We start from the raw sequence: 24,855 nt of genomic DNA, 5'->3' as shown, positions 1-24,855 counted from the left end.
AAACTTGATGATTGAGTTGGAGGCGTGCATGGCCACACAGTCGTGGGTGAACAGGGAGTACAGGAGGGGGCTGAGTACGCACCCTTGTGAGGCCCCAGTGTTGAGGGTCAGCGACGTGGAGATTTTGTTTCCTACCTTCACCACCTGGGGGAGGCCCGTCAAAGTCCAGGACCCAATTGTGCAGGGCGGGGTTGAGACCCAGGGCCTCCAGCTTGATGATGAGGTTGGAGGGTACTATGGTGTTGAATGCTGAGCTGTAGTCAATGAACAGCATTCTTACATAGGTATTCCTTTTGTCCAGATGGGATAGGGCAGTGGACCTGTTGGGGCGGTATGCAAACTGAAGTGGGTCTAGGGTGGCCGGTAAAGTGGATGTGATCCTTGACTAGTCTCTCAAAGCACTTCATGATGACAGAAGTGAGTGCTACAGGGCAGTAGTCATTTAGTTCAGTTCTTTGCCTTCTTGGGTACAGAAACAATGGTAGCCATCTTGAAGCATGCGGGGACAACAGACTGGGATAGGGAGTGATTGAATATGTCCGTAAACACACCAGCCAGCTGGTCTGCGCATGCTTTGAGGACGCGGCTAGGGATGCCGTATGGGCCAGCAGCCTTGCGAGGGTTAACACGTTTAAATATTTTTAGTCACGTCAGCCACGGTGAAGGGGGGGGGGGGGGGGGGGGGGGCGCAGTCCTTGTTAACGGCCCACGACGGTGGCACTGTATTATCCTCAAAGCGGGCAAAGCGGGCTTGATGACCAACAACGACGAGAGTCTACAGGGAGGAGGTGAGGGCACTTGAAGTGTGGTGTTTCTGGTTAGGGTAGGTTTTAATAGTCACAGTGGGTACAGCATCTCCAATGCACCTTATAAACGCACTCACCGAGTCAGCATATAGGTCGATGTTGTTCTCTGAGGCTGACCGGAACATATACCAGGCCACATGATCAAAACAACCTTGAAGCGTGGCTTCCGATTGGTCGGACCAGCGTTGAATGGTTCTTGTCACTGGAACATCCTGTTTGAGTTTCTGCCTATAAGACAGAAGGAGCAAGAGAGGAGATAGGATCAGGTTCTGTACCTAAGAGCAATAAGTCAAGAAGCCTATCCAAATTGATAAGACTTTTAAGCCACATGAATAATTGTAATAGACGCTGAAATATAAATGAACAAAACATTAACTTAAGCTGAAAGATCTCTCACCTACAGTACACACACACAAACGCACACATACAGTTGTAGTCGGAAGTTTACATACACTTAGGTTGGAGTCATTAAAACACATTTTTCAACCACTCCATACATTTCTTGTAAAAAAACTGTCGTTTTGGCAAGTCGGTTAGGACATCTACTTTGTTCATGACACAAGTAATTTTTCCAAAAATTGTTTACAGACAGATTATTTCACTTATAGTTCACTGTCTCACAATTCCAATGGGTCAGATGTTAACAACATACACTAAGTTGACTGCCTTTAAGAATTATAGATACAGAACTCCTTTATGCAATCGCTATGTCAGATTTTAAAATAGCTTTTCGGCGAAAGCACATTTTGCAATATTCTGAGTACATAGCTCAGCCATCATGGCTAGCTATTTTGGCACCCGCCAAGTTCGGCACACTAAACTCAGAATTAGTATTAGAAAAATTGTATTACCTTTGCTGATCTTCGTCAGAATGCACTCCCAGGACTGCAACTTCCACAAGAAATGTTTTTTTTCCCCCCCAAATAATCCATAGTTATGTCTAAATACCGCCATTTTGTTTGTGCGTTCAGGTCACTATCCAAAGGGTAACGAGCGAGCGCATTTCGAGACAAAAAAATTCAAAATGTTCCATTACCGTACTTAGAAGCATGTCAAACGCTGTTTAAAACACATTTTTATGGTATTTTTCTCGTAAAATAGCGATAATATTCCAACCGGACAATAGTGTATTCATTCAAAGAGGAAAATAAAAAAACAGCGTTGTCACGTGAATGCGCATATTCAATCTCTTTGTCACCAGGCAGACCACTGAGAAACTGAGCTTCTATACTCTGCCCAGAGACAGGAGACGCCTCAATCCGCTTTCTGAAGGCTTTAGAGAGCCAATGGAAAGTGCTACGTAACCCTACAGATACTGTAGTTTCGATAGAGAATCAAAAGAAGAACTACAAATTCTCAGACAGGCCACTTCCTGCTTGGAATTTTCTCAGGTTTTTGCCTGCCATATGAGTTCTGTTATACTCACAGACACCATTCAAACAGTTTTAGAAACTTCAGAGTGTTTTCTATCCAAATCTACTAATAATATGCAAATATTTGACTCTGGGCCCGAGAAGTAGGCAGTTTAATTTGGGTACGTTTTTCATCCGGCCGTGAAAATACTGCCCCCTATAGCGAAGAGGCTAACATCATGCTGTGTGTGACTGCTGTCTTTCCATCGGCCCTATGCAATGGTGTAGTGGTGCCTGGAGAAGTGGGTATACTCTAATTTTACCAAAAAGTTCCAAAACGGCCCGCCCAGCGAAAGAAAGACACCCTGTGTGAAAAATATTTTTTGTTTGTTTTCCTTTAGATTTGTGCTGTTTGCATCAGGGGCATAGATATGGATGGGCCTGGGTGGACAGAGGCCCACCCACTGGGAGCCAGGCCCAGACAGGCCCACCCAATCAGATTGATGTGGTTTCAGAGTTGTTGTGGACAAATATTTGATGGTGTAAATCCCTGGTAGGTTGTCATTGTAACTGACTTGCCTGGTTAAAAAAAGTAATTCTTCTGTGAGCTGCTCCATGCCAAAACCAGTTGAGAGCTGCACACTCCTGCTGCCTGCAGATGATATTCCGCTAAAATTAGGCTGCGGCACGCATGTGGCTATTTCACGTGCTTTGCGATTGTGTAGGCTTCTCTGTGCATGATTTCTCTATTGTACTACATCATTGATACGTCGTACACTACTTTGATACGCATCAGTAGGGATTAAGAAGTGAGTATAAGCAATGCCCACTGTTTTACAAAAAGTGCGCTCTCCTACATGAGTGAACTGGTATTACTGTTGCTGTCCTTTCTGAATCCCGAAACTGTCACACACTGAAGGCCTGTAGGTTCGCCACTGCGCAAACATGTCTATAAAATATATGTAAAGGCTGTTAAGATACTGTATTAATGTTTCAAGAAAGGAGTGTATATATTTGGCCTGGCTAAACTATTTTATGCGCTGAGGGAATGGAAGCTGATATTTCAGAGTTTTTTTTACTCCGCTGGTCTCTTAAAGAAATTAGGAGTCTTCACTGTCCAAGACCGAGTACAAATGTATCCGACACCGAGACACTCTGTGGTCTCCAGTAATACAACACTACTTTACACTAAACATTTGTTTGTTTATTAATTTTATAGTCCATTTGGTGTAACACCCTTCTGAATGAATGCACACCAGCTCGAGGTGGTAGGTTGGCCTTTTCCCAGTTTCTGGTTGGTCCAAACTGTGGGTGTGTCTCATCTGTCCATTCACTATTGGTGCTTCTCAACTCAGCAGTGAGAATAGACCAATTGATATATACAGATGTCGGATCATAAATGTATCATTCTTTTGTCGCAATCAGGAAATTCAAATGAGCCTCAAAATCCGTAGTTCTCTTTCTCTCAATGTGGGGGCAGTCGAACCATTAGGACCAGTACCAGCTCTCACTCGGTCTAACACTTAAAGCACCAGACAAAATATTAATAAATGTCCTACTGGTACTGTAGACCTATAGGTCCGATTACTGCAACAATCAAATGTACCAACATGTATCTGAAATGCAGCCGTACACTTCAACAACTGTGGTTTTAAATAGCTTAATAACACAAGATACAGTGCATTCAGAAAGTATTCAGACCCCTTGACTTTTTCCACAGGGGGGGAAAAATGTGGTTACGTTACAGCCTTATTCTAAATTTAATTGCATAGTTTTTTTCCCCTCGTCAATCTACACACAATACCCCATAATGACGAAGCAAAAATATGTTTTTAGAAAGTTCTAGGCATAAATATCATACCACCCCAAAAATGCTAACCTCCCTTGTTATTGGTAATGGTGAGAGGTTAGCATGTCTTGGGGGTTATGATCTTTGTGCCTCTAACTTTCTCCCTCATCATTATTCACGATTCATTCATGATTTTCCGTAATCATGGTAGAATCAACATAAGTGTTCAGAAACATATTATATTGTTATTTACAATATGTGACATTTCTAAACAGTTAAACAGATATGTATGAAAATATCCTTAAATAAAAGGGGGCATTCTGTACTGTCTCCTCATATGAAACATTTGATCTCAAATCCAAAATGCTGGAGTATAGAGCCAAGCTTTCGCTATACTGTCCAAATACATATGGAGGGGAGTTGTAACTGTGTGTGCGCCTGCGTGCATGCGTGCCTGCACGTGTGTTTGTGACCTCTCAGACTCGTGTGGAATGTCTCATGTCTGTGCGCCTCAACCCCCAGTGAGTCTCTGGAGGGAGAGGGCGTCATAGCACTCCAGGCCCTGAGAGGTGCGCCTCAGCCTGGACACAGAACATATCTGCACTGGGGACATTATCCAGCCTGTCTGGGTCATCCTAGGCCTGTGATTGTCACACCAACACATATCCTATACTTTTTCATAGGTGAAAATGTTAATAAAAACAGAACACACATCCTATAGTATTACATATTAATTTAGTGCAAAATGAATGGGCTATTTGAAGAGTTTGTAAACTTCTGCCCTATGCTTTTTCATAGATGAATATGTTATTCATAAAAACAGATCATAATAACACCAGGTAGAGACCCAATGAACCAGGTAGGAAGCATCCTCAGTCTTCCTATCCCCCACTCAGTGTGTCAATCTCCCCCCGCTCCCCCTCCCTCTCTCACACAAACACAGATACATACTGTGGCAGACCAGGGGGTTTGGTCAAAACGTTTACACAGATCAGACAGTAGGATTAGCTCGGTTTCAAGGGTGTTTAATTTGAATAACAAACCAAAAGAAAAGGTCTCCCCTATGAGACCCTCTCCATGAGACCGTCTTCTGGGCTCTGGGTCTTGCTGTATCTTGTGGGTAACAAAAACTGAACTCCCTCCTTTTACCTCTGGAACTATCCAACGAGACAGGAGTAACCTTCCTCCTCCTGTGTGCTGCCCTTCTGGCAGCTTTATGGGACCCGTCCAGCTGGTGAGCAATCAGCCCTTGATTACTCACCAACCACAAGCAGCCTCAATTAGTCCTGGCTGGAGAGCCCGTCGAGACCTGGTACGTCCAGCAGAGGGAGCCATCGTTTCGTGATGTATACTCTGTCTGTCACCAGGCCCTGACGAGTCTCCCCCTGGTGGCTGACCTGACATACATACATACATACAAACATACATACATACATACATACATACATACATACATACATACATACATACATACATACTACACAAACACACATACATGACAGGTACCTACAGTTTCGTGCCATACTGTGTTTGACCCATAACAAGACACCATGACAAAGCAAAAAGGTAACTTTAGCACGATGAGTGTTGTCCTTAAAACTTGAAGTGGACACAGGTTATGTGTATGTACCAATGTGACATTACCTCATTCAAATGTCTGCACATCAGGGAAATATTTGCTGGAAGTGTGTGTGTGTGTGTGTGTGTGTGTGTGTGTGTGTGTGTGTGTGTGTGTGTGTGTGTGTGTGTGTGTGTGTGTGTGTGTGTGTGTGTGTGTGTGTGTGTGTGTGTGTGTGTGTGTGTGTGTCCAACCTGACAGAGCTTGAGAGGATCTGCAGAGAAGAATGGGAGAAACTCCCCAAATACAGGTGTGCCAAGCTTGTAGTGTTGTACCCAAGAAGACTCGATGCTGTAATCTCTGCCAAAGATGCTTCAACAAAGGGTCTGAATACTTATGTAAATGTGATATTTAGGTTTTTTAATTTTTTATAAATATGCAAATATTTCTAAACCTTTTTTGCTTTGTCATTATGGGGTATTGTGTGTAGATTGATTGAGGGAGAAAAAACGATTTAATCAATTATAGAATAAGGGTGTAACGTAACAAAATGTGGGAAAAGTCAATGGGTCTGAATACTTTCCGAATGCACTGTATATGATGTAAATAAGGACAGTAGTCTATTTTGTATTTTTGTATATTATTAGGGATCCCCATTAGCCGCTGCCAAGGTAGCAGCTACTCTTGCTGGGGTCCAAACACATTAAAAAGAAAACAGTACATCATATCACATTACTACACCATTACATATCCACTACATAAAATGTACAGTATAGTACATTTACAGTACAGTAACCGGGTGGTTCGAGCCTTCAATATCACCATACAACAATACCACAGTATACGAGATTGACATGTATGTCATTAATGTTAGCTCTCCATGTATATTTAAGGGCCAGCTGTGCTGCTCTGTGCTGGTCCAACTGTAATTTGTCCCTCTTTGTGGCAATTGACCATATGACTGGGCAGTACCAGGTGGGACTGTAAACATAACATTGTGGGGCTCTGGTCTTGTGCTAGGACCTTGCAAAATGCTGCTTGCAGCTTTAATGGAATATTACATTTATTGAAGATTTATATATCTAAACAAAATGACAGACAGTATGACAACACAAATACCCTTGCCGCCCACCACACACATCCATGCAATTTGTGCTGATTGGATTATCCCTTTTTTAAATTGAACCTATCATGACTCTGTTAGAACTGCCGTGTCTGCTCCATTTCTGAGCGGTATCACCCTCAGCGGGTTGGTCACAACCGGATGCACCCGGTTTTCTGGGGAAATGGAGAAGAAGCCCGTGGCGTGACTTCCGCTTTTGGACGGTAACAAGGTGACCTTAACTCCTCCTCCATATTTAGCGGATTGGTTCAACACTGCAGAAGAGAACCTCCCCCGAATGTAGATTTTTTTCCATCAGGACCACGAAGAAAGAAATGCCGCTCCTTTTATTATATTAGAATTTTTGCACTGACTCTACACACACTCACCACTGGGCACAGATGTCATTGCAACGTATATAGCAGGGCTATATACAGGGGCAGGGCTATATACAGGGGCTACCGGTACAGAGTCAATGTGCGGGGGGCACCGGCGTCAAGGTAATTGGCTTAATTATGTACATGTAGGTAGAGTTATTAAAGTGGCTATGCATAAATAATAACAGAGTAGCAGCAGCGTAGGGAGGAGGGGGGCAATGCAAACAGTCTGGGTAGCCATTTGATTAGCTGTTCAGGAGTCTTATGGCTTGGGGGTAGAAGCTTTTTAGAAGCCTCTTGGACCTAGACTTGGCGCTCTGGTATCGCTTGCCGTGCGGTAGCAGAGAGAACAGTCTATGACTAGGGTAGCTGGAGTCTTTGACAATGTTTAGGGCCTTCCTCTGACACCACCTGGTATAGAGGTCCTGGGTGGCAGGAAGCTTGGGCCCAGTGATGTACTGGGCCGTACGCACAACCCTCTGTAGTGCCTTGCGGTTGTAGGCCGAGCAGTTGCCATACCAGGCAGTGATGCAACACCATGTCCATATCATTGGATTTAGGTTAAAGTTGGGTAAAAACTAAACAAATTCCCAGTTGTTTTCCATGTTTATCCATTTTCATCACATGTAATTTTTTGGTTGAAATGATGTGGAAATGTTGTCGATTCAATACGTTTTTGCCCAATCGGACACTTAATTTGCTTCACACGCACACACATTCATACTTTTCTCTACACACACACACTAACATACAATCATCATATATGCTGCTGCTACTCTGTTTATCATATACCTGATGCCTAGTCACCTTACCCCTATACAGTACAGTATCTACCCCTACCACTCCAGTATCTCTGCACATTGTAAATATGGTATTGGCGCTGACCCTGTATATAGCTTACTTACTTTTCAATGTTCTTCTCATTTCTATTTCTCGTGTGTTTTTGTTCAACACTACTTTATTTTATAGTACTAGTGATATTGATTACTGGATTGTTGGGAAAGAGCTAGCAAGAAAGGCATTTCACTGTACTTGTGCACGTGACAATAAAACTTGAACTGTAAAAATGTGAAAATAAATGAATGATTCACACAGTACTTGAGTTAACCTGGCAGAGGCTGTTGTGTTTTTGAGTCTTTCCCATCGCAGGACAAAACCAGAACTGTCTGAGTGCCACTAACCAGATGATGTGAAGGCATGAAGAACTGCTTTCAAGACAGGAGAGTTTGTGAAGCAGCGCCAAAGATCCACAAGACATCCCTCTCTTACCATGGAGTTGTTCCTGGATCCAGTCTCTGAGCATGGGGACTGAGGTGTAGACACCTGGCCTCTGGGACATCCCACAGCCTTACCTCCGACTGCTTACTCCCAGGACAAAGTAACCCGAGTCCTCTGTCTGACACACCAGGGGTCTCCCCCAGAGTCCCCCTTCTCCTGGAGGTGAACTTAATGTGTTTGGACCCCAGGAAGAGTAGCTGCTGCCTTGGCAGCGGCTAATGGGGATCCCTAATAAAATACAAATAGACTACTGTCCGTATTTACATCACATACAGTGCGTTCAGAAAGTATTCAGACCCCTTATATTTTTTCCACATTTTGTGACGTTACACCCTTATTCTATAATTTATTAAATTGTTTTTTCCCCTCATCAATCTACACACAATACCCACAGTACTCTACACACACTACCCCCCAGTTTTTTAGATTTCATTTGCAAATGTATAAAAAAAAATATGTATTACATTTACATAAGTATTCAGACCCTTTACTCAGTACTTTGTTGAAGCACCTCTGGCGTCGATTACAAACTCGAGTCTTCTTGGGTATGACACTACAAGCTTGGCACACCTGTATTTGGGAAGGTTCTCTCATTCTTCTCTGCAAATCCTCTCAAGTTCTGTCAGGTTGGATGGGGAGCGTTGCTGCACAGCTATTTTCAGGTCTCTTTCAAAGATGTTCGATCGGGCTCTGGCTGGGCCCCTCAAGGACATTCAGAGACTTGTCCCGAAACCAATCCTGCTGTGTGCTTAGGGTCTTTGTCCTGTTGGAAGGTGAACCTTCATCCCAGTCTGAGGTCCTTGGTGCTCTGGAGCAGGTGTTCATCAAGGATCTCTCTGTACTTTGCTCCGTTGATCTTTGCCTTGATCCTGACTAGTCTCACAGTCCCTGCTGCTGAAAAACATACCCACAGCATGATGCTGCCAACACCATGCTTCATCGTAGGGATGGTGCCAGGTTTCCTCCAGACGTGACTCTTGACATTCAGGCCAAAGAGTTCAATCTTGATTTCATCAGACCAGAGAATCTTGTTTCTCATGGTCTGTAAGTCTTTAGGTGCCTTTTGGCAAACTCCAGCGGGCTGTCATGCGCCTTTTACTGATGAGTGGCTTCCGTCTGGTCACTCTACCATAAAGGCCTGATTGGTGGAGTGCTGCGGAGATGGTTGTCCTTCTGGAAGGTTCTCCCATCTCCACAGAGGAACTCTAGAGCTCTGTCAGAGTGACCATCGGGTTCATGGTCACCAAACTGTGCCTCGACACAATCCTGTCTCTGAGCTCTGCGGACAATTCCTTCGACCCCATGGCTTGGCTTTTGCTACTCTGTGGGACTTTATATAGACAGGTTTGTGCCTTTCCAAATCATGTCCAATCAATTGAATTTACCACATGTGAACTCCTATCAGGTTGAAGAAACATCTCAAGGATGATCAATGGAAACTGGATGCACATGAGCTCAATTTCTAGTCTCATAGCCAAGGGTCTGAATACTTAAATAAGGTATTTCAGTTTTTTTATTTGTAATAAATTATTACAATTTCTAAAAACCTGTTTTCACGTTGTCATTATGGGGTATCGTGTGTCGATTGATGAGGGGAAAAAAATAATTTAATCAATTTTAGAATAAGGCTGTAACATAACAAAATGTGTAAAAAGTCAATACTTTCCGAATGCACTGTATACCAAATTGCATGAATCTAGTTCAACAGTTCAGAAGTTATAAGCCTAAGTGTGCTATAGTGTCATAAACTTGCTTGGAGCTATTTTCATTGATCAGACCATACACACGCACACGCACACACACACACACACACACACACACACACACACACACACACACACACACACACACACACACACACACACACACACACACACACACACACACACACACACACTTTCTAAACCAGTGTCCCAACCCCTGAGTGATCTGAGAGTGGCGTGATTTTGGACCATTCACCTCTACATGTATGGATTACTCAGCTGTGCGTCGTCATGGCTTTGTCTTCTCTCCTATTGGTCCGTCAGCCCTCTATTACCTTTCCTCCAGCTGGCTCCCCCTCCCCTAGGTGTCCTTGGTGCAAAGGTCTGACTCCAGGGCCAGAGCCTAGCTCAGCCCAAACTCACTGCCTGGATCCTGATCACACTGACCACACTGCAGAGGCAGACAGAGAGCAACACACCTGACACACACTTACCCGTCATGGAGAGTCTGGTGAGAATGAGTCTTTACTTTATTTGTCACTTCTTTCCTTTCTTCCTATTTGCCACGTACACTCAAATAAAAGGTGACATTTTGTACTGTCACCTCATTTAAAACATTTGATCTCAACTCCAAAATACTGGAGTGTAGAGCCAAATGAAATGTTTTCGCTTCACTGTCCAAATAAGTACATAGGGGAGTGAATTTGTCAGTCCACTGTGTTTTCCACCGTATTCTGTATTCATGGTTGTCCATGATTTTGATTGGCAGACAGTACCTGTTGTGGTTGGAACGTCTGTGGTGGTCCTCTCTGGGCTCTACTTCCTCCTCCGAGGTGATAAGAAGAAGAAGAAGAAGAAGCTTCCACAGACACTACAAGATTCTACAGTTAAATATCCACTGCCACTCATAGAGAAAGAGGTACGCCTAGAGTTACATGTCTTTCTATGCATGCCTGTCTCTACTTGTTTTAGAGTTAGTATGATCCTATACCTGCAAGGAAATCATTCTGATAATTCTGATTCTGACACAGGATTGTCACAAATAATTGACTGATTTAAATAATAGTTCAAGTTTAACTTTAAGCTGCTATTAACTTTGTCTGCCAATGATATTCAAATGCAGGATATTCCCACCCACAAAGATGTTTGAATGGCTGACAAGTTACAGTACTCCCATTTTGCTGTTTCTGCGCAGGATATAAGCCATGATACAAAGCGCTTTCGCTTTGGCCTTCCCTCTCCCACACATGTCCTTGGACTGCCAGTAGGTACTGAGGCTACACTACACACCCACCTCATTCATCAGGCGGTGCAACAGCACCGATATCCCATCAGGCCAGAGACCTACTTATCTGGGCATATCAGGACTAATAAATACCACAAGAGCTGACTGAGAAGATAGTACAATCCCGCTCCTGCACCTTTCACCCCATGTACCCTTTCCGCCCACCCAGGACAGCATGTGTACTTGTCAGCTAAGGTGAATGGGAGCCTGGTCATCCGGGCCTACACTCCTGTCTCCAGTGATGAGGACCAGGGCTTTGTTGACCTGGTGGTCAAGGTACTCTTATTCAACAGCCCATTCATCAGATCATTTGAGTTTGTTCAGACTTGTTACAATATAACAGCAAGGATCTGGCACCATAAAGATGGATGTGTATGAATGGTTAGAATTGCATTTCAATCAGTTGGATGACTTGTAAGACTATTCATCATTTGACATTGATCTTGTGCCCATGTTTTCCAAGGTGTACTACAAAAACACTCATCGTAACTATCCTGACGGAGGCAAGATGTCCCAGTACCTGGACGCCATGAGCATTGGGGACAAAATAGATTTCAGAGGACCCAACGGACTCCTTGTATACACAGGAAATGGTGTGTGTGTCTGTGTGTGATCTAGTCATTCTAGTCATGTATACTATGCTGTTTCGTCATGACATTATCATTTTGTGACCAACAGAGGGCAATGTATTACAATGCACCAGCCCTTTCTCAATTTACTTAATTTTAAACAGATTTCTCCTATTTTTAAGGTAAATTTGCCATTCGACCTGATAAGAAGTCTGAGGCCAAGGTCCGCAAGTTTAAACATGTGGGAATGATTGCTGGTGGAACAGGTATGGACCTCATATCTTTAAAATGTATGTGTCATGTATTTATACAGAAATTTGTGGGTAGCATAAATCTTTCGGGCTGAGATGTCTTTTTCTTCTTGACGATAACATGATTTGTGTAACTGTTTCAGCACAATTCATATGTTCTGTGAAGCAGAGCTGAAAATTGTAAATTGGCATAAATGTCCTGGTGCTTTTTCAGGGATTACCCCCATGCTGCAGCTGATTCGCAGTATTACAGGAGACCCTGCAGACAACACCAAGTGCTCGCTCATATTTGCTAACCAGGTCAGTCGCACCAGTGCACAGGGAAGTGTGGATTCCTGTCCAAATCTGAGGAAGAACCTGAGTCATATCCCACACACTATGAACCATCATGGTGGATTATCAATGAAGTGGGCACGAAGCTTGTTATGAATACAAAATCGATGACAATCATCTGATGATATACAACCAAGATCAATGTCACCTTTTAGAATGGTCTAACAAAACTCAATGACATACTGTAGCATATGTAACACCTGTAAACCCTTAATCTAATGATGATTCTCCCCCAGACTGAGAAGGATATCCTACTGCGGGATGAACTAGAGGAGGTGCTGAAGAGTCACTCTGACCAACTCAACCTGTCCTACACTCTGGACAAGCCTCCACAGGGTAAGACCATAGTGTTCCATATTGACAAAGAGAAAGCTACGGGGTTGTCATGGGCTAATGCCATTGTATTGTCCTTGTTGAACTGCAATAAATCATTTTTACCATGCCGTCTTACCATATTATAATACCCTTTGTATGGTGACAAGAACCAAAAAATCCCAAAAGGTGCACCTGCAGCAACCCTTTTGAACTGGTTTATTAAATTGTTACTGATGTACAGTAAACTGCAAGCTGAATTAATGGGAATCCTTCCCCCTTCAGCACAAAAAAAAAAAAAAAACATGTATAAAATATATGAAATTGTATGAAATGTATGCATTCACTACTGTAAGTCGCTCTGGATAAGAGCGTCTGCTAAATGACTAAAATGTAAATGTAATATCCCAACATCACTATGATCTTAATGTTCTATTTATGTTATGTTTTGCCATGTGACCCACCAGCTATACTGTAGCTTCCTGGTATGGTACAGTATGCAAATGAAGCTACAGCTAATTGTCTGTCCTGGAACTCGATAATTATTTCCACAAGAAGGAAACTCAAGGTTAACCCCAGTTCTCAGATATACAAGTGAGATTTATCACTATGGGATTTTCTCCAGGCGGATCACTACTGGAAATAACCAATCACACAATGTATTTTGGAGACAGACAGGTTGAGTGGCGAATAGGGTGAGCCCCTCCCCCTTTATTAGGTGGTACTCGCCCCTCCTCTGGTTATTCTCAAGCATGCCTCTCTTCCTTGCGCTTTTGCAAGCAGAGAAATGCGGCGATACATCTCACTCATATTATCAGAGAACCGGGGTTACGACAGTAACCCTGAGTTCTCTTTCAAATATGCGTTTCGATGTATCACTATGGAATATGGCCAACTCTCATATCACAGACACGCTCTCCAAAGCCAGGGTAGTCCCAAAAGTATCATCCCTCAGAGGCTCTGACACTGAGGACAGCATGCGTCAGCGAGGGTGAAGTGACATCCAGTACGTAAAACCTCATAAATGTCTGAGGGGTGACACAACATGCCTCATCGTAAATCTCTTTTATAGAGATGCCTTTGAACAGTGCCCAAGAGGTAGCCATACCTCTGGTGGAATGAGCCCTCAGGCCCTCCAGGGGCTGTAAACCCTTGTTATTATACTCCCAAATCCAATGGGAGAGCCGTTGACAAGAGAGGGGCCTACCCTTGCAGGGAGGCGCACAGGAAATAAAGAGCTGGTTGCTCATTCGTAATGCTCTTGTTCTATCCCAGTAAATGCGCAAAGAGCATACTGGACATAAACGGTCTTCTTCCATAGAAGTGAAGGGCGGTGGGTGGAAAGCCACAAACTCTAAGGCGAGACACTTATATTTATCACTGACCTTAGGCATAAAGGCGTGGTTAGGCAAAAAGGTTACCTTGGATAATCCCGGGGCAAGCTGTAGGTTTCGAATGGTGAATTGACAGAGCGTGCAGCTCACTCACTCGCTTTGTAGACATAAGGTCAATCAGTAATGCGGTTTTAAAGGAGAGCTATTTCCTCTCCACGCTTTCCAGCAGCTGAAAGGGCTGCTGTGAGATGGCCTCAAGCAAAATACACAGGTCCCAAGACGGGTTAAAGGCTTGGAGACTGGGCATAATTGATGCGCTCCCTTCATAAAACAACAGAGGATGTTTCCCTACTGTGTTATTGTCGAAGCCTATATGACAGAAATTAAGATCGAGGGGCTCTTCCAGTGACCGAGAGCCAAGAGACATTCTGAGATCAATGATATCTCTCGATTGATGTGACGTCGTATACACAGACATTGGGAAGATACCCAACGCTGGAAGTCTCTCATTCTCAGTAGTCCCAGTGGTACAACTGAGATGGTGGACGCCATTAACCCAAGCACTCTGAGACACATTCTGAGTGTGACCGAGCACCCACTGTGGAACAGGGAGTGGCACTGTCGGAACGACGTGATGCAGTCGTCCAATAGTGTAGCCTGATAAGAGAGAGAATTTTCCTATGTTTCTATCGGCTCTTTTTCTGGTTGATCTTGAACCCTAACTCGGTGAGGTGTGTTACATGGAAAGACGTATCTCGCACTGCTTGCTTCTGTGTTGGGGAGAAAAGCAGGTAATCGTCTATGTATGCCGAGACATAGTCCCTTGGTTCTCAGGGGTGTTAGCCCGAAAGGGACAGCAAGGTATTCGTTGGATGTGTCCCGAAGCCTCCTGTGTGCTGACAGAATACTTATGTGAAAAGAAGCGACCTGTAGGTCGACTGCAGAGAACCAGTCACCTTGACGAATAGAGCGAGACAGCGCATTGAGTGTAAGCATACGGAACGTGAACTTCCTCAGATAGCTCTTGAGGACCCTTAGGTTCAGAATGCGGCGCATCCCTCCCCCCACACACTTTTTTGGAAACCAGGAAGTACCCCTTCCATCTTTCCTGTGAGTGGACGCATAGGAATGAGGCGCTGCCCAAGGGGTAGGTTTTTAGGAGGGGGGGGGGGGGGGGGATCTGTGCTCCACCCAAAAGTGGACAGGCCAGGTGTTTGCTGCTCCTCTCTGCCACCAGGGACGTACTCCTAGGTCGGATGCTCCTTCTTCCCCCCACTGTCGGCCTCTGTTGGGAGACCCGAACTGTGGGTTTGCTGCATTTTGCGTGATGGAAAACCCTGGTTCCAGTGTGTTGCCCTCTCCCTGCTGCGAAGCCTTGGCTCGTGGAGCTGTAGAATGGGTTGCCATGGTACCCAGGTCTGCGGGGAAGGCAGAAGTTGAAGGCTTCACCTTCCTTCTTGCAAAGTTCGCACTTTTGCCACATGGCGGTGACAACCGGCCCAAACAGTTCCTTCATCTCGATAGGAGCATCAAGGAAATCTGCATTTTCTTTGTCCGGAGGCTGGACACATGCCCATCTCTAGCAGCAAATCATCCTGGTAAGCCAACAGTAGCGACGTTACGTTCAATGCCCATACTGAATGTGCCGCAGACATGTAGACCATTAAGGACATGGAAGAGCCGGGTTTTGTCAAATGTCTGGTAGTTGAGCCGTCACTGGCCAACCACCTCAATCCCAGTGCCTCGTAACTGACCGACACTACTCTCCTTGGGAAGACTACCAGAGGTTTGCCAAAGCCCAGCTCCTCCATGTCCTTAACGTCCATGTTAGCAAAGTGCCTAGTTTGGACCCTCCTGGACAAAGGCTTATCTGCAGTTGTCTAGCTTCCGTTTGTGGGCCACTCAGTATGGAACCTGGCCTCTGCCTGTTTGCAGACATCGATAAGCCCAAATGTATCATCAGGCAACAATGCTCCGCTGAGGACGGAGATTAGCCATGCCATCGTCATTTCCCTCGTCGATAACGAGGTCCCCGTCTCCTTCCCCCATTGCTATATCTTGAAACAGCTGGTGGAGGTCCTCTGGGTATCCGTTACCTCGGCCCAGGTGGGTTGGGTTTGTGGGGGTAGCCTCCTCGCTCGAAGGCTGAGGTCAGTAGTAGGAAATTCCCTACAGTGCGCGCAGGACTCAGTTTTAATCTTTCGACAAACAAAGTGTTTCTCTCAACCGTCGAGCTGTAAACCCAGGACGGTCAGTCTAGCCAACACGGCACAAGGGAACGTGGATTGAACTAAACGAGAGAGGTGAGCTAGAAATTCTACCTTTCCAGGTAGAAAAGCTAGTTTGGTGGTATAGCCGGCCTTGTGGTGAGCTAGCCAGCATAGCTAAGCCTTTCAGCGAGAACTAGCCAAGTCTCAGTAGCTAGCCGTGTGACGCTAGCTACCACAGGAGACTTAGTGAGTAGAAAAATGCAAAAGAGCTTATTTTACACGAAGCAAAAACATTCCTTTCGATCGGTTTGTTCAACACAAAAGATGAGAGCTAAGGTCCTACTTTCGGCGGCGTTAACCACAAAGGCTGGAAGACCGGGATCAAGTCGTGCTGAAGAGAGCTTCCGGAGCGTAGTGATCTTAGCAAGGAAGAGCGGCGAGAATAACCAGAGGACGGGCGAGTGGCGCCTTATAAAGGGGAATGGGCTCAACCCATAGTTATACGTCGAAAGAAGTATTTGAAAGCGAACATGTCTTCGTTAACAAGGTGTTATAATTGAATTGGCCTGCATAGCTGATCCTTATCTGTTGATTAAAAGCGTTGAAATTCAGCTTGTGTCTTTTCCTCTGATTGCAGACTGGAAGTACAGCTCTGGGTTTGTGAACGCTAATATGATGAAAGAGCACCTTCCCCCGGCATCCAACGATGTGCTTATTGTCATGTGTGGCCCACCCCCCATGATCCAGCATGCATGCCTCCCCAACCTTTCCACTCTGGGCTACAAGACAGAGAACACATTCACATACTAGTAACTCCCAGGCCCTTCAACTAGGCATAGAACCCCATATATACATTAAACTACACCAGGGCATTTGAGACCATTTGTTATATTGAATTATGTGTGTAGAACATAAAATAAAAAAATGTAATATTTGCATGTTTAACATTCAAAGAACAGTTTGAACTGTTTTGTGTGAGAAATACTGTAATATGGTTGGTTGGGTTTTGGAATGTTTGAACTGTTCCAGTAATAATTTGTCTAGATCTAAAGCTTTTGGACGTGTTATTTTTAACTCTCCTGCTGTGTTCCGGTTGAATTGGATGTTTTCTCTCTGAAAAATGTAGTTCATTTAATCTGATTGTCATAAGGTTCCATCACTTTGTCCACACAGGGCATCTGAACACACAAAATACATGTTGATGATTTTCATTACATTTTGGGTGTTTTATTTAACTTTTGTACACCAGTGGTGTTCCCGGTCAAAAGTGACCGGTCATTAGAAATGAATGGGTGAGACTACAATTAGTGTATAAAATTGAGTTCAGGCACATGCCCATTCATCAGATGGACACACTTCCTCTCCCAGACCCCCACATGCATGTGTGTTTGAGCGCACACACACACACCTCTCACTCCCCTTCTTGGCTTCCATGGCAACCCCCACGGGAACCTTTCCTCAATAGAATCTTTCCCCCACGGGAACCACACCTGTTGGCATTCTCTCAAACAATCGCAACATTGTTTCAATAATATATAGAACTTTTCTCACAGCTCTTTTCTCACAGGCCTTGCTCACAATTCATTCTGTGGCAGCACAATGACCTAACAATATGCTGTATGTGAGGCTCTTGATCATATATTTGATCATGACACTGGTGATGAGGAGAGAGTCCTTGTTAAACTTTGACACAAAGTAGTCTGTGATAAATAGCACAATACGTTTCATCTGAGTATTTGTTATAGTCAAAATAATCCATACATTATGCTTTTATTACTCAAAAATGAGTTGTATGAGCTCAGGTCAATGAGGCCTACAGGCCATAAATAGCAAATAGAGGTTCAAAACTTGTAATGTTCACAAGAACTTAAGTTGATAAAAAGATCTAACATAACATTAGGTGATAATATGTGTTATTATGGATTTATAATCAGCTATCATGAGGTGGTCATTTTGGACCGGGAACACAGAATTAATTAACAAGAAACGAACACAACAGGAGGGTTAATCATTAAATCCATCTCTAAACATAGTCTGTCTTTGTTGTATTGGGTAAAAATAGTAATATTATTCTTTGCACCTACTTATACTGTAAACAGTCACCTACAAAATGATTGGCAACCTTGATAAAGATGAGCAAAAAATACTCTATAATATAAATAATACAAATACTGAACTATACTGTATGTTCAAAACAATGGGGAAATGATATATTTTTATACTAATACAATTGATCAGAGAAAGAGTAGTAATAAAAACATTTCTCAAAAAGGTGGGTGTCAAAATGACTGGCACCCCTTAAGATTCTTTTAAATAAAATCAAACAAAATTAAAACCGCATTAACGTTGTACTTTTTTTTGTTAATCTTAGCTTAAGGAACTGCATTGTGGCCTTCAAAACTTCCTGTTTCAAAGGGGTATAAAAATGTGGTCAAATCAATTTATCATCCAGAACCATGGGGAAAGGCAAATAACTCACAGACGAAAAGAGACAAATGGTTTTTGAACTCCATAAATCAGGCAATGGGTACAAACAAATTGCAAAAACTATAAATATACCACTTACCACTATTAGGGTAATAATTCAAGTGGCACTCCAGTCTCCCTTTCACCTAATTTAACACCTGATTTACACACCTCTCAATATGTGGTCCAGGTATGTCATATTATAGTACAGGTAGGGGGTGGGCCTTTTCTCTTTTTTTCTCAATTTCTCCTCTATTGGATGCTCAACTCCTTGAAGTTTGCAGTTGTCTAAAATACACAATTTTGCTCAAAACATCTTTTTGTGTGTACTTCGCTTTTCAACAGTAAAAGTTCAAACATCTTTAAGAAGATTAAAGCCACTGGAAGTTGGTTCCATGCCAATAAGCTATTTGGAAGGGTTGCCAGAAAAAAAGTATTTATTGCGCAACCAACACATGTAAATGCCTGGGCCTCATTTATCAATCATGCTTAGGCACAAATCTGTGCGTAAACCATGCGTGGGATCATTTCCACACAAAGTGTGAGATTTATCAATATGAACGTTTTCTTGAGTGTGCTTCAATTTACGCACAGCCGTGTGTACACACAGTACCAAGTGATGGAATAAGGGAACTGCTTGTCAAGCATAGAAAGGGGGAAATATATGAACGAACATCTGTGAAATTGTGAGAGTAATAATTGAATCCTTTTTTCAATTTCATTGTATGTCCATTGTGAATTCATGCAATATATTTTGACAGGTTATATCATATAATTTGACCACATCAGTGCATTTGGTACAATAATAATCCATATAAAGTACAGTAATTGGCAAATAAGAGGCACGTCATCAGCAAAACGAACAGTAACACATACAATTTCCATACACCATCGCACAACAGGTTGAAGTTAAGAGGGGCCTCTTTGCCATGATGCCATCAATGGGTTCCTGAATACGAACGGATCAATAGACGGCTCCCACATCGCCATATAGGCACCATCCAAAAACTAGTTCAGCTATGTCACGTAAAAGGCAAAAGACGCTGCTGAATGTGGTGGCAAGGTGGCCAGGCCAGGTGGAATGCACGACTCGTTAATTCTGCAGAACAGCAATGTTGGTCTAAATGCCTACAGGGGGGAGTTGTTGAGGATGGATGGCTTACTGGTGAGTGTTGCATACTCATTTTAAGTACATTTGCCATCTCGAATGCAACTGAATTAATTTGTCCTAATGGTCCTCTCTTTGTAACTATGTTTTTATTTTTACTGGTCAAGCCCCAACCGAGTGAGCCAAATAAAAACTTTTGGTCAGTCTCGGAAAAGTTACTTTTTGTCGTCGTTTTTTCTTTGTTTTCGCCCATTGCATTTCATTGTACGGTGTTGTATATTCCCCATAGGCTTTAAAGGGAACCATATATGGTTAATTAGGAGCATTTTGAAATTAGGAGCATTTCGAAATGCAAATACCCTGAAGTTAGGATAGCCTGAACATGCCTGAACTTTGTTTGCTGTCTCTAGCTTGAATGGTTGAAGAGTTATTATTGTTGAGTTATTTTATATTATCAGACCAAAATATGCAATCAGAAGTGATTGGGTGAAATAAGAAACAAGTGAACGGAGACAGCTTCACTCTATCCAATCAGAGCAGCAGGATCAATGTACAGCCCGCCCTTCTCTTTTAAGACATGCAAACTAGCGAATGTAGTTAGCGAACGCTGTTGGCTGGGCTCCCTGCCTGTGCCATTAAACCCCTACAACTCATCCAGAACGCCGCAGCCCGTCTGGTGTTCAACCTTCCCAAGTTCTCTCACGTCACCCCGCTCCTCCGCTCTCTCCACTGGCTTCCAGTGGAGGGAACGGCACCTCCATACCTTCAGGCTCTGATCAGGCCCTACACCCAAACAAGGGCACTGCGTTCATCCACCTCTGGCCTGCTGGCCCCCCTACCTCTGAGGAAGCACAGTTCCCGCTCAACCCAGTCAAAACTGTTCGCTGCTCTGGCACCCCAATGGTGGAACAAGCTCCCTCACGACGCCAGGACAGCGGAGTCAATCACCACCTTCCGGAGACACCTGAAACCCCACCTCTTTAAGGAATACCTAGGATAGGATAAAGTAATCCTTCTAACCCCCCCCCCTAAAAGATTTAGATGCACTATTGTAAAGTGGTTGTTCCACTGGATATCATAAGGTGAATGCACCAATTTGTAAGTCGCTCTGGATAAGAGCGTCTGCTAAATGACTTAAATGTAAATGTAGTTATTTAGTACACAGGCACGATACTGAGAAGGAAGATGATGCACTGTTGCCTCGGCTACCTTCTTGAAAACTCTCCATCATTATTACAATATTGTTGTTCTAAATTCAATCACCCTCTTCACCCTCATTATTTTTGCCTGCGCTGCACCATCTGCTCCTCTGCGTGTGTGAGTATCCATAGCAACGGTTCCGTTTGGGCTGATCAATGGCGTGACAAGAGAGCTGTTAGCTGGCATTAGCTAGCTACTTTTTGTCACTCGAAACTCTGAAAACACAGCTGTAACTTTTGATTGGTAGCAGATAATTATTTTCTGATTCCAGATTTGAATAGCAGAGAAGTAGACAAAGATGTCATACCTTATAACTTTTTGTGTGACTTGTTGGGAAAGAGGGACATTTCTGTTGTTCATAAAAAGTTACAGAAAATTGTGTTGATGCGGTTACTTAAACAGCTGTAACGTTTTATCGGTACCAGATCATTCTGTTCTGCTTTAGGATTTGAATAGCAGGGCAGTAGGCCAAGATGTCATACTGTCTAACTTTTAGTCTAAGTAGTTGGGAAAGTGGTCAGAGTAGCTGGTTTCTGTGAAAAGTTGCATTGTTGTATTTACAGTGAATGGAATGTTGGAAGTCATGATGTCACAATAGAAGCTTTAGAATGTTGAAGAAATCCCATGAAAGTGGATGAAGTTTTAAAAGTATAAATAGTATCAACAAGTTGTATACAAGCACACTATTCCAGACCAGCCTGCACGTTTTAAAGTTTGAATGGTGTTTCTAGCTTAAACGGTGTATGAGTAATGGCGCTGTAAAGAATAATAATAATAACTAAGTCAGAATAAGTAGTACAATATTTAAAGTGTGGCAAATTTTTATCAAGGGTATCAAATCAAATTGAATTAGTCACATGCGCAGAATACAACAGGTGTAGACCTTACAGTGAAATGCTTACTTGGTGCTCTGGTCTCGCTTGCTGTGCGGTAGCAGAGAGAACAGTCTATGACTAGGGTAGCTGGAGTCTTTGACAATTTTTAGGGCCTTCCTCTGACACCGCCTGGTATAGTGGAGCTTTTTAGGGCCTTCCTCTGACACCGCCTGGTATAGTGGACCTGGATGGCAGGAAGCTTTGCTCTGGTGATGTACTGGGCCGTACGCACTACCCTCTGTAGTGCCTTGTGGTCGGAGGCCGAGCAGTTGCCATACCAGGCAGTGATGCAACCAATCAGGATGCTCTCGATGGTGCAGCCGTAGAACCTTTTGATGATCTGAGGACCCATGCCAAACATTTTCAGTCTCCTGAGGGGGAATAGGTTTTGTCGTGCCCTCTTCACGACTGTCTTGGTGTGCTTGGACCCTGTTAGTTTGTTGGTGATGTGGACACCAAGGAACTTGAAGCGCTCAACCTGCTCCGCTACAGCCCCGTCGATGAGAATGGGGGAGTGCTCAGGTCCTCCTTTTCCTGTAGTCCACAATCATCTCCTTTGTCTTGATCACATTGAGGGAGAGGTTGTTGTCCTGGCACCACACGGCCAGGTCTCTGACCTCCTCCCTATAGGCTGTGTCGTCGTTATCGGATCAGGCCTACAACTGTTGTGTCATCGGCAAACTTGATGGTGTTGGAGTCGTGCTTAGCCATGCAGTAATGAGTGAACAGGGAGTACAGAAGGGGACTGAGCACGCATCCCTGAGGGGCCCCTGTGTTGAGGATCAGCGTGGCAGATGTGTTGTTACCTACCCTTACCACCTGGGGGCAGCCTGTCAGGAAGTCCAGGATCCAGTTGTCGAGGGAGGTGTTTAGTCCCAGGGTCATTAGCTTAGTGATGAGCTTTGAGGGCACTATCACTTTGGAGATGACTAACTTGAGGCTGTAGGAAATGTGCATTTTTAAACACAAATCACATAATTTACAATTATGTGAGCCACATTAAACTTTATTTGTATAGCGCTTTTCAATACAAGTAACACAGCGCTTCACATCGTAAAATAATACAATTAAATAAATACTGAATGTCAGCTTTAATTTTAGGGTATTTTCATCCATATTGGGTTAACCGTTTAAAAATTACAGCAAAAACTGCTGTAATTTTTAAACGGTTAACCCAATATGGATGAAAATACCCTAAAATTAAAGCTGACATTCAGTATTTATTTAATTGTATTATTTTACGATGTGAAGCGCTGTCCACCCATTTTAGGGGACCAAACGTATTGGGACAAATTCACTTACTTTTTACTGCTTTAATACACATATACTGTATTTGGTCCTCTATTGGTTCTAAACACTTCTACATTAATGTGGATGCTACCATGAGTGAGAAAGTTACAGACACACAAATATCATACCCCCCCAAGACATGCTAATCTCTCCCTATTACAATAACAGGGGAGGTTAGCATTTTGGAGGGGGGGGGGGGGGGTATAATATTTGTCTAACTTTTTCACTCATCATTATTCAAGATTCATTCAGGATTATCTGTAATCATGGTACAGTAGCATCCACATTAATGTAGAAGTGTTTAGAAACATATTCTATAATTGTTTACAATAAAAGGGACTCCAAAATGACACAATGCATTATTTACCATTCATTTCTATTGGGCACAAAATAATCTGAAATACAACCAAAATAAACTGCAAATGCATCCAACAAGTTTGTAGTCACAAGCTTGATGTAATCATTGTGTGCTAGGAATAGGGGACCAAATACAAAAATATTGCCTACTTTATTACACATAAGAGAATTTGTCCCAATAATTTTGGTAATGGGTTAAAGTCAAAGAAGACACAATGGTTTCTGGCCGTAGGCTTTACATTGATGGACAAATCTGGGTTCTAGCAGGGTGGGGGCCAAATAAAACAACCTTAGATTTCTTATCATTGAGTTGGAATAACATTTTAGCCATCCAACATTTGATGTCAGCAAGACACTTATGGAGGGTTGTTAAACAAAATCTTTCTCTGAGCCTTTCTATTAGTATAAAATAATATATTTAATTTGGGAGATGACTGTATATGACATGAGGCTATAGCAAACCTGCATATTTAAACACAAATCGTTTATTTACTGTATGCTACTTACCACTGAGCATAATCCTCAACATTAGAGGTCAACCGATTAATCGGCTTGGCCGATTAATTAGGGCCGATTTCAAGTTTTCATAACAATCGGTAGTCGGCCTTTTTGGACGCCAATTATGGCCGATTACATTGCAATCGATGAGGAGACTGCGTGGCAGGCTGACCACCTGTTACGTGAGTGCAGCATCAAAAGGACCTTGTGGCTGCAAGGAGCCAAGGTAAGTTGCTAGCTAGCATTAAACTTATCTTATAAAAAAAACTATCAATCTTCACATAATCACTAGTTAACTACACATGTGTGATGATATTACTAGCTTAACTAGCTTGTTCTGCGTTGCATATAATCAATGCGGTGCCTGTTAATTTATCATCGAATCACAGCCTACTTCAACTTGATGATTTAACAAAAGCGCATTCGTGAAAAAACCCACAATCATTGCAATAATGTACCTAACCATAAACATCAATGCCTTTCTTAAAATCAATACACAAGTATATTTTTTTAAACCTGCATATGTAGTTAAAATAAATTCATGTTAGCAGGCAATATTAACTAGGGAAATTGTATCACTTCTCTTGCGTTCAGTGCAAGCAAAGTCAGGGTATATGCAGCAGTTTGGGCCGCCTGGCTCGTTGCGAACTGTTGAAAGGCCATTTATTCCAAACAAAGACCGTAATTCATTTGCCAGAATTTTACATAATTATGACATAACATTTAAGGTTGTGCAATGTGACAGTAATATTTAGACTTAGGGTTGCCACCCGTTCGATAAAATACGGAACGGTTCCGTATT

The 24,855-nt window shown here is 43.1% G+C and overlaps 1 protein-coding gene across 1 annotated transcript; it reads left to right on the top strand.

Moving 5' to 3' along the window:
* The first annotated feature begins 10,334 nt into the window (after positions 1-10,334).
* Positions 10,335-17,470, top strand: cyb5r2 (cytochrome b5 reductase 2). The gene is made up of 9 exons (XM_014148058.3): positions 10,335-10,476; positions 10,735-10,884; positions 11,161-11,233; positions 11,420-11,526; positions 11,714-11,843; positions 12,002-12,085; positions 12,285-12,370; positions 12,640-12,739; positions 16,897-17,470. The coding sequence occupies exons 1-9, from the start codon at positions 10,465-10,467 to the stop codon at positions 17,067-17,069; spliced, it is 915 nt and encodes a 304-aa protein (XP_014003533.2). The 5' UTR covers positions 10,335-10,464; the 3' UTR covers positions 17,070-17,470.
* The last annotated feature ends 7,385 nt before the right edge of the window (positions 17,471-24,855 follow it).

This window comes from Salmo salar, chromosome 16, assembly GCF_965601325.2.
Source record: "Salmo salar chromosome 16, fSalSal1, whole genome shotgun sequence".
NCBI classification, from domain to species: Eukaryota; Metazoa; Chordata; class Actinopteri; order Salmoniformes; family Salmonidae; genus Salmo; species Salmo salar.
Note: the sequence above shows the minus strand (reverse complement) of the source record. Positions and strands in the feature narration are given on the sequence as shown.

Coding starts and splice junctions, on each gene's coding strand:
- cyb5r2 (XM_014148058.3), top strand. Junction 11,234..11,419: donor TGTCCTTGGACTGCCAGTAG/GTACTGAGGCTA, acceptor CCGCCCACCCAG/GACAGCATGTGTACTTGTCA. Junction 12,740..16,896: donor TCTGGACAAGCCTCCACAGG/GTAAGACCATAG, acceptor CTCTGATTGCAG/ACTGGAAGTACAGCTCTGGG.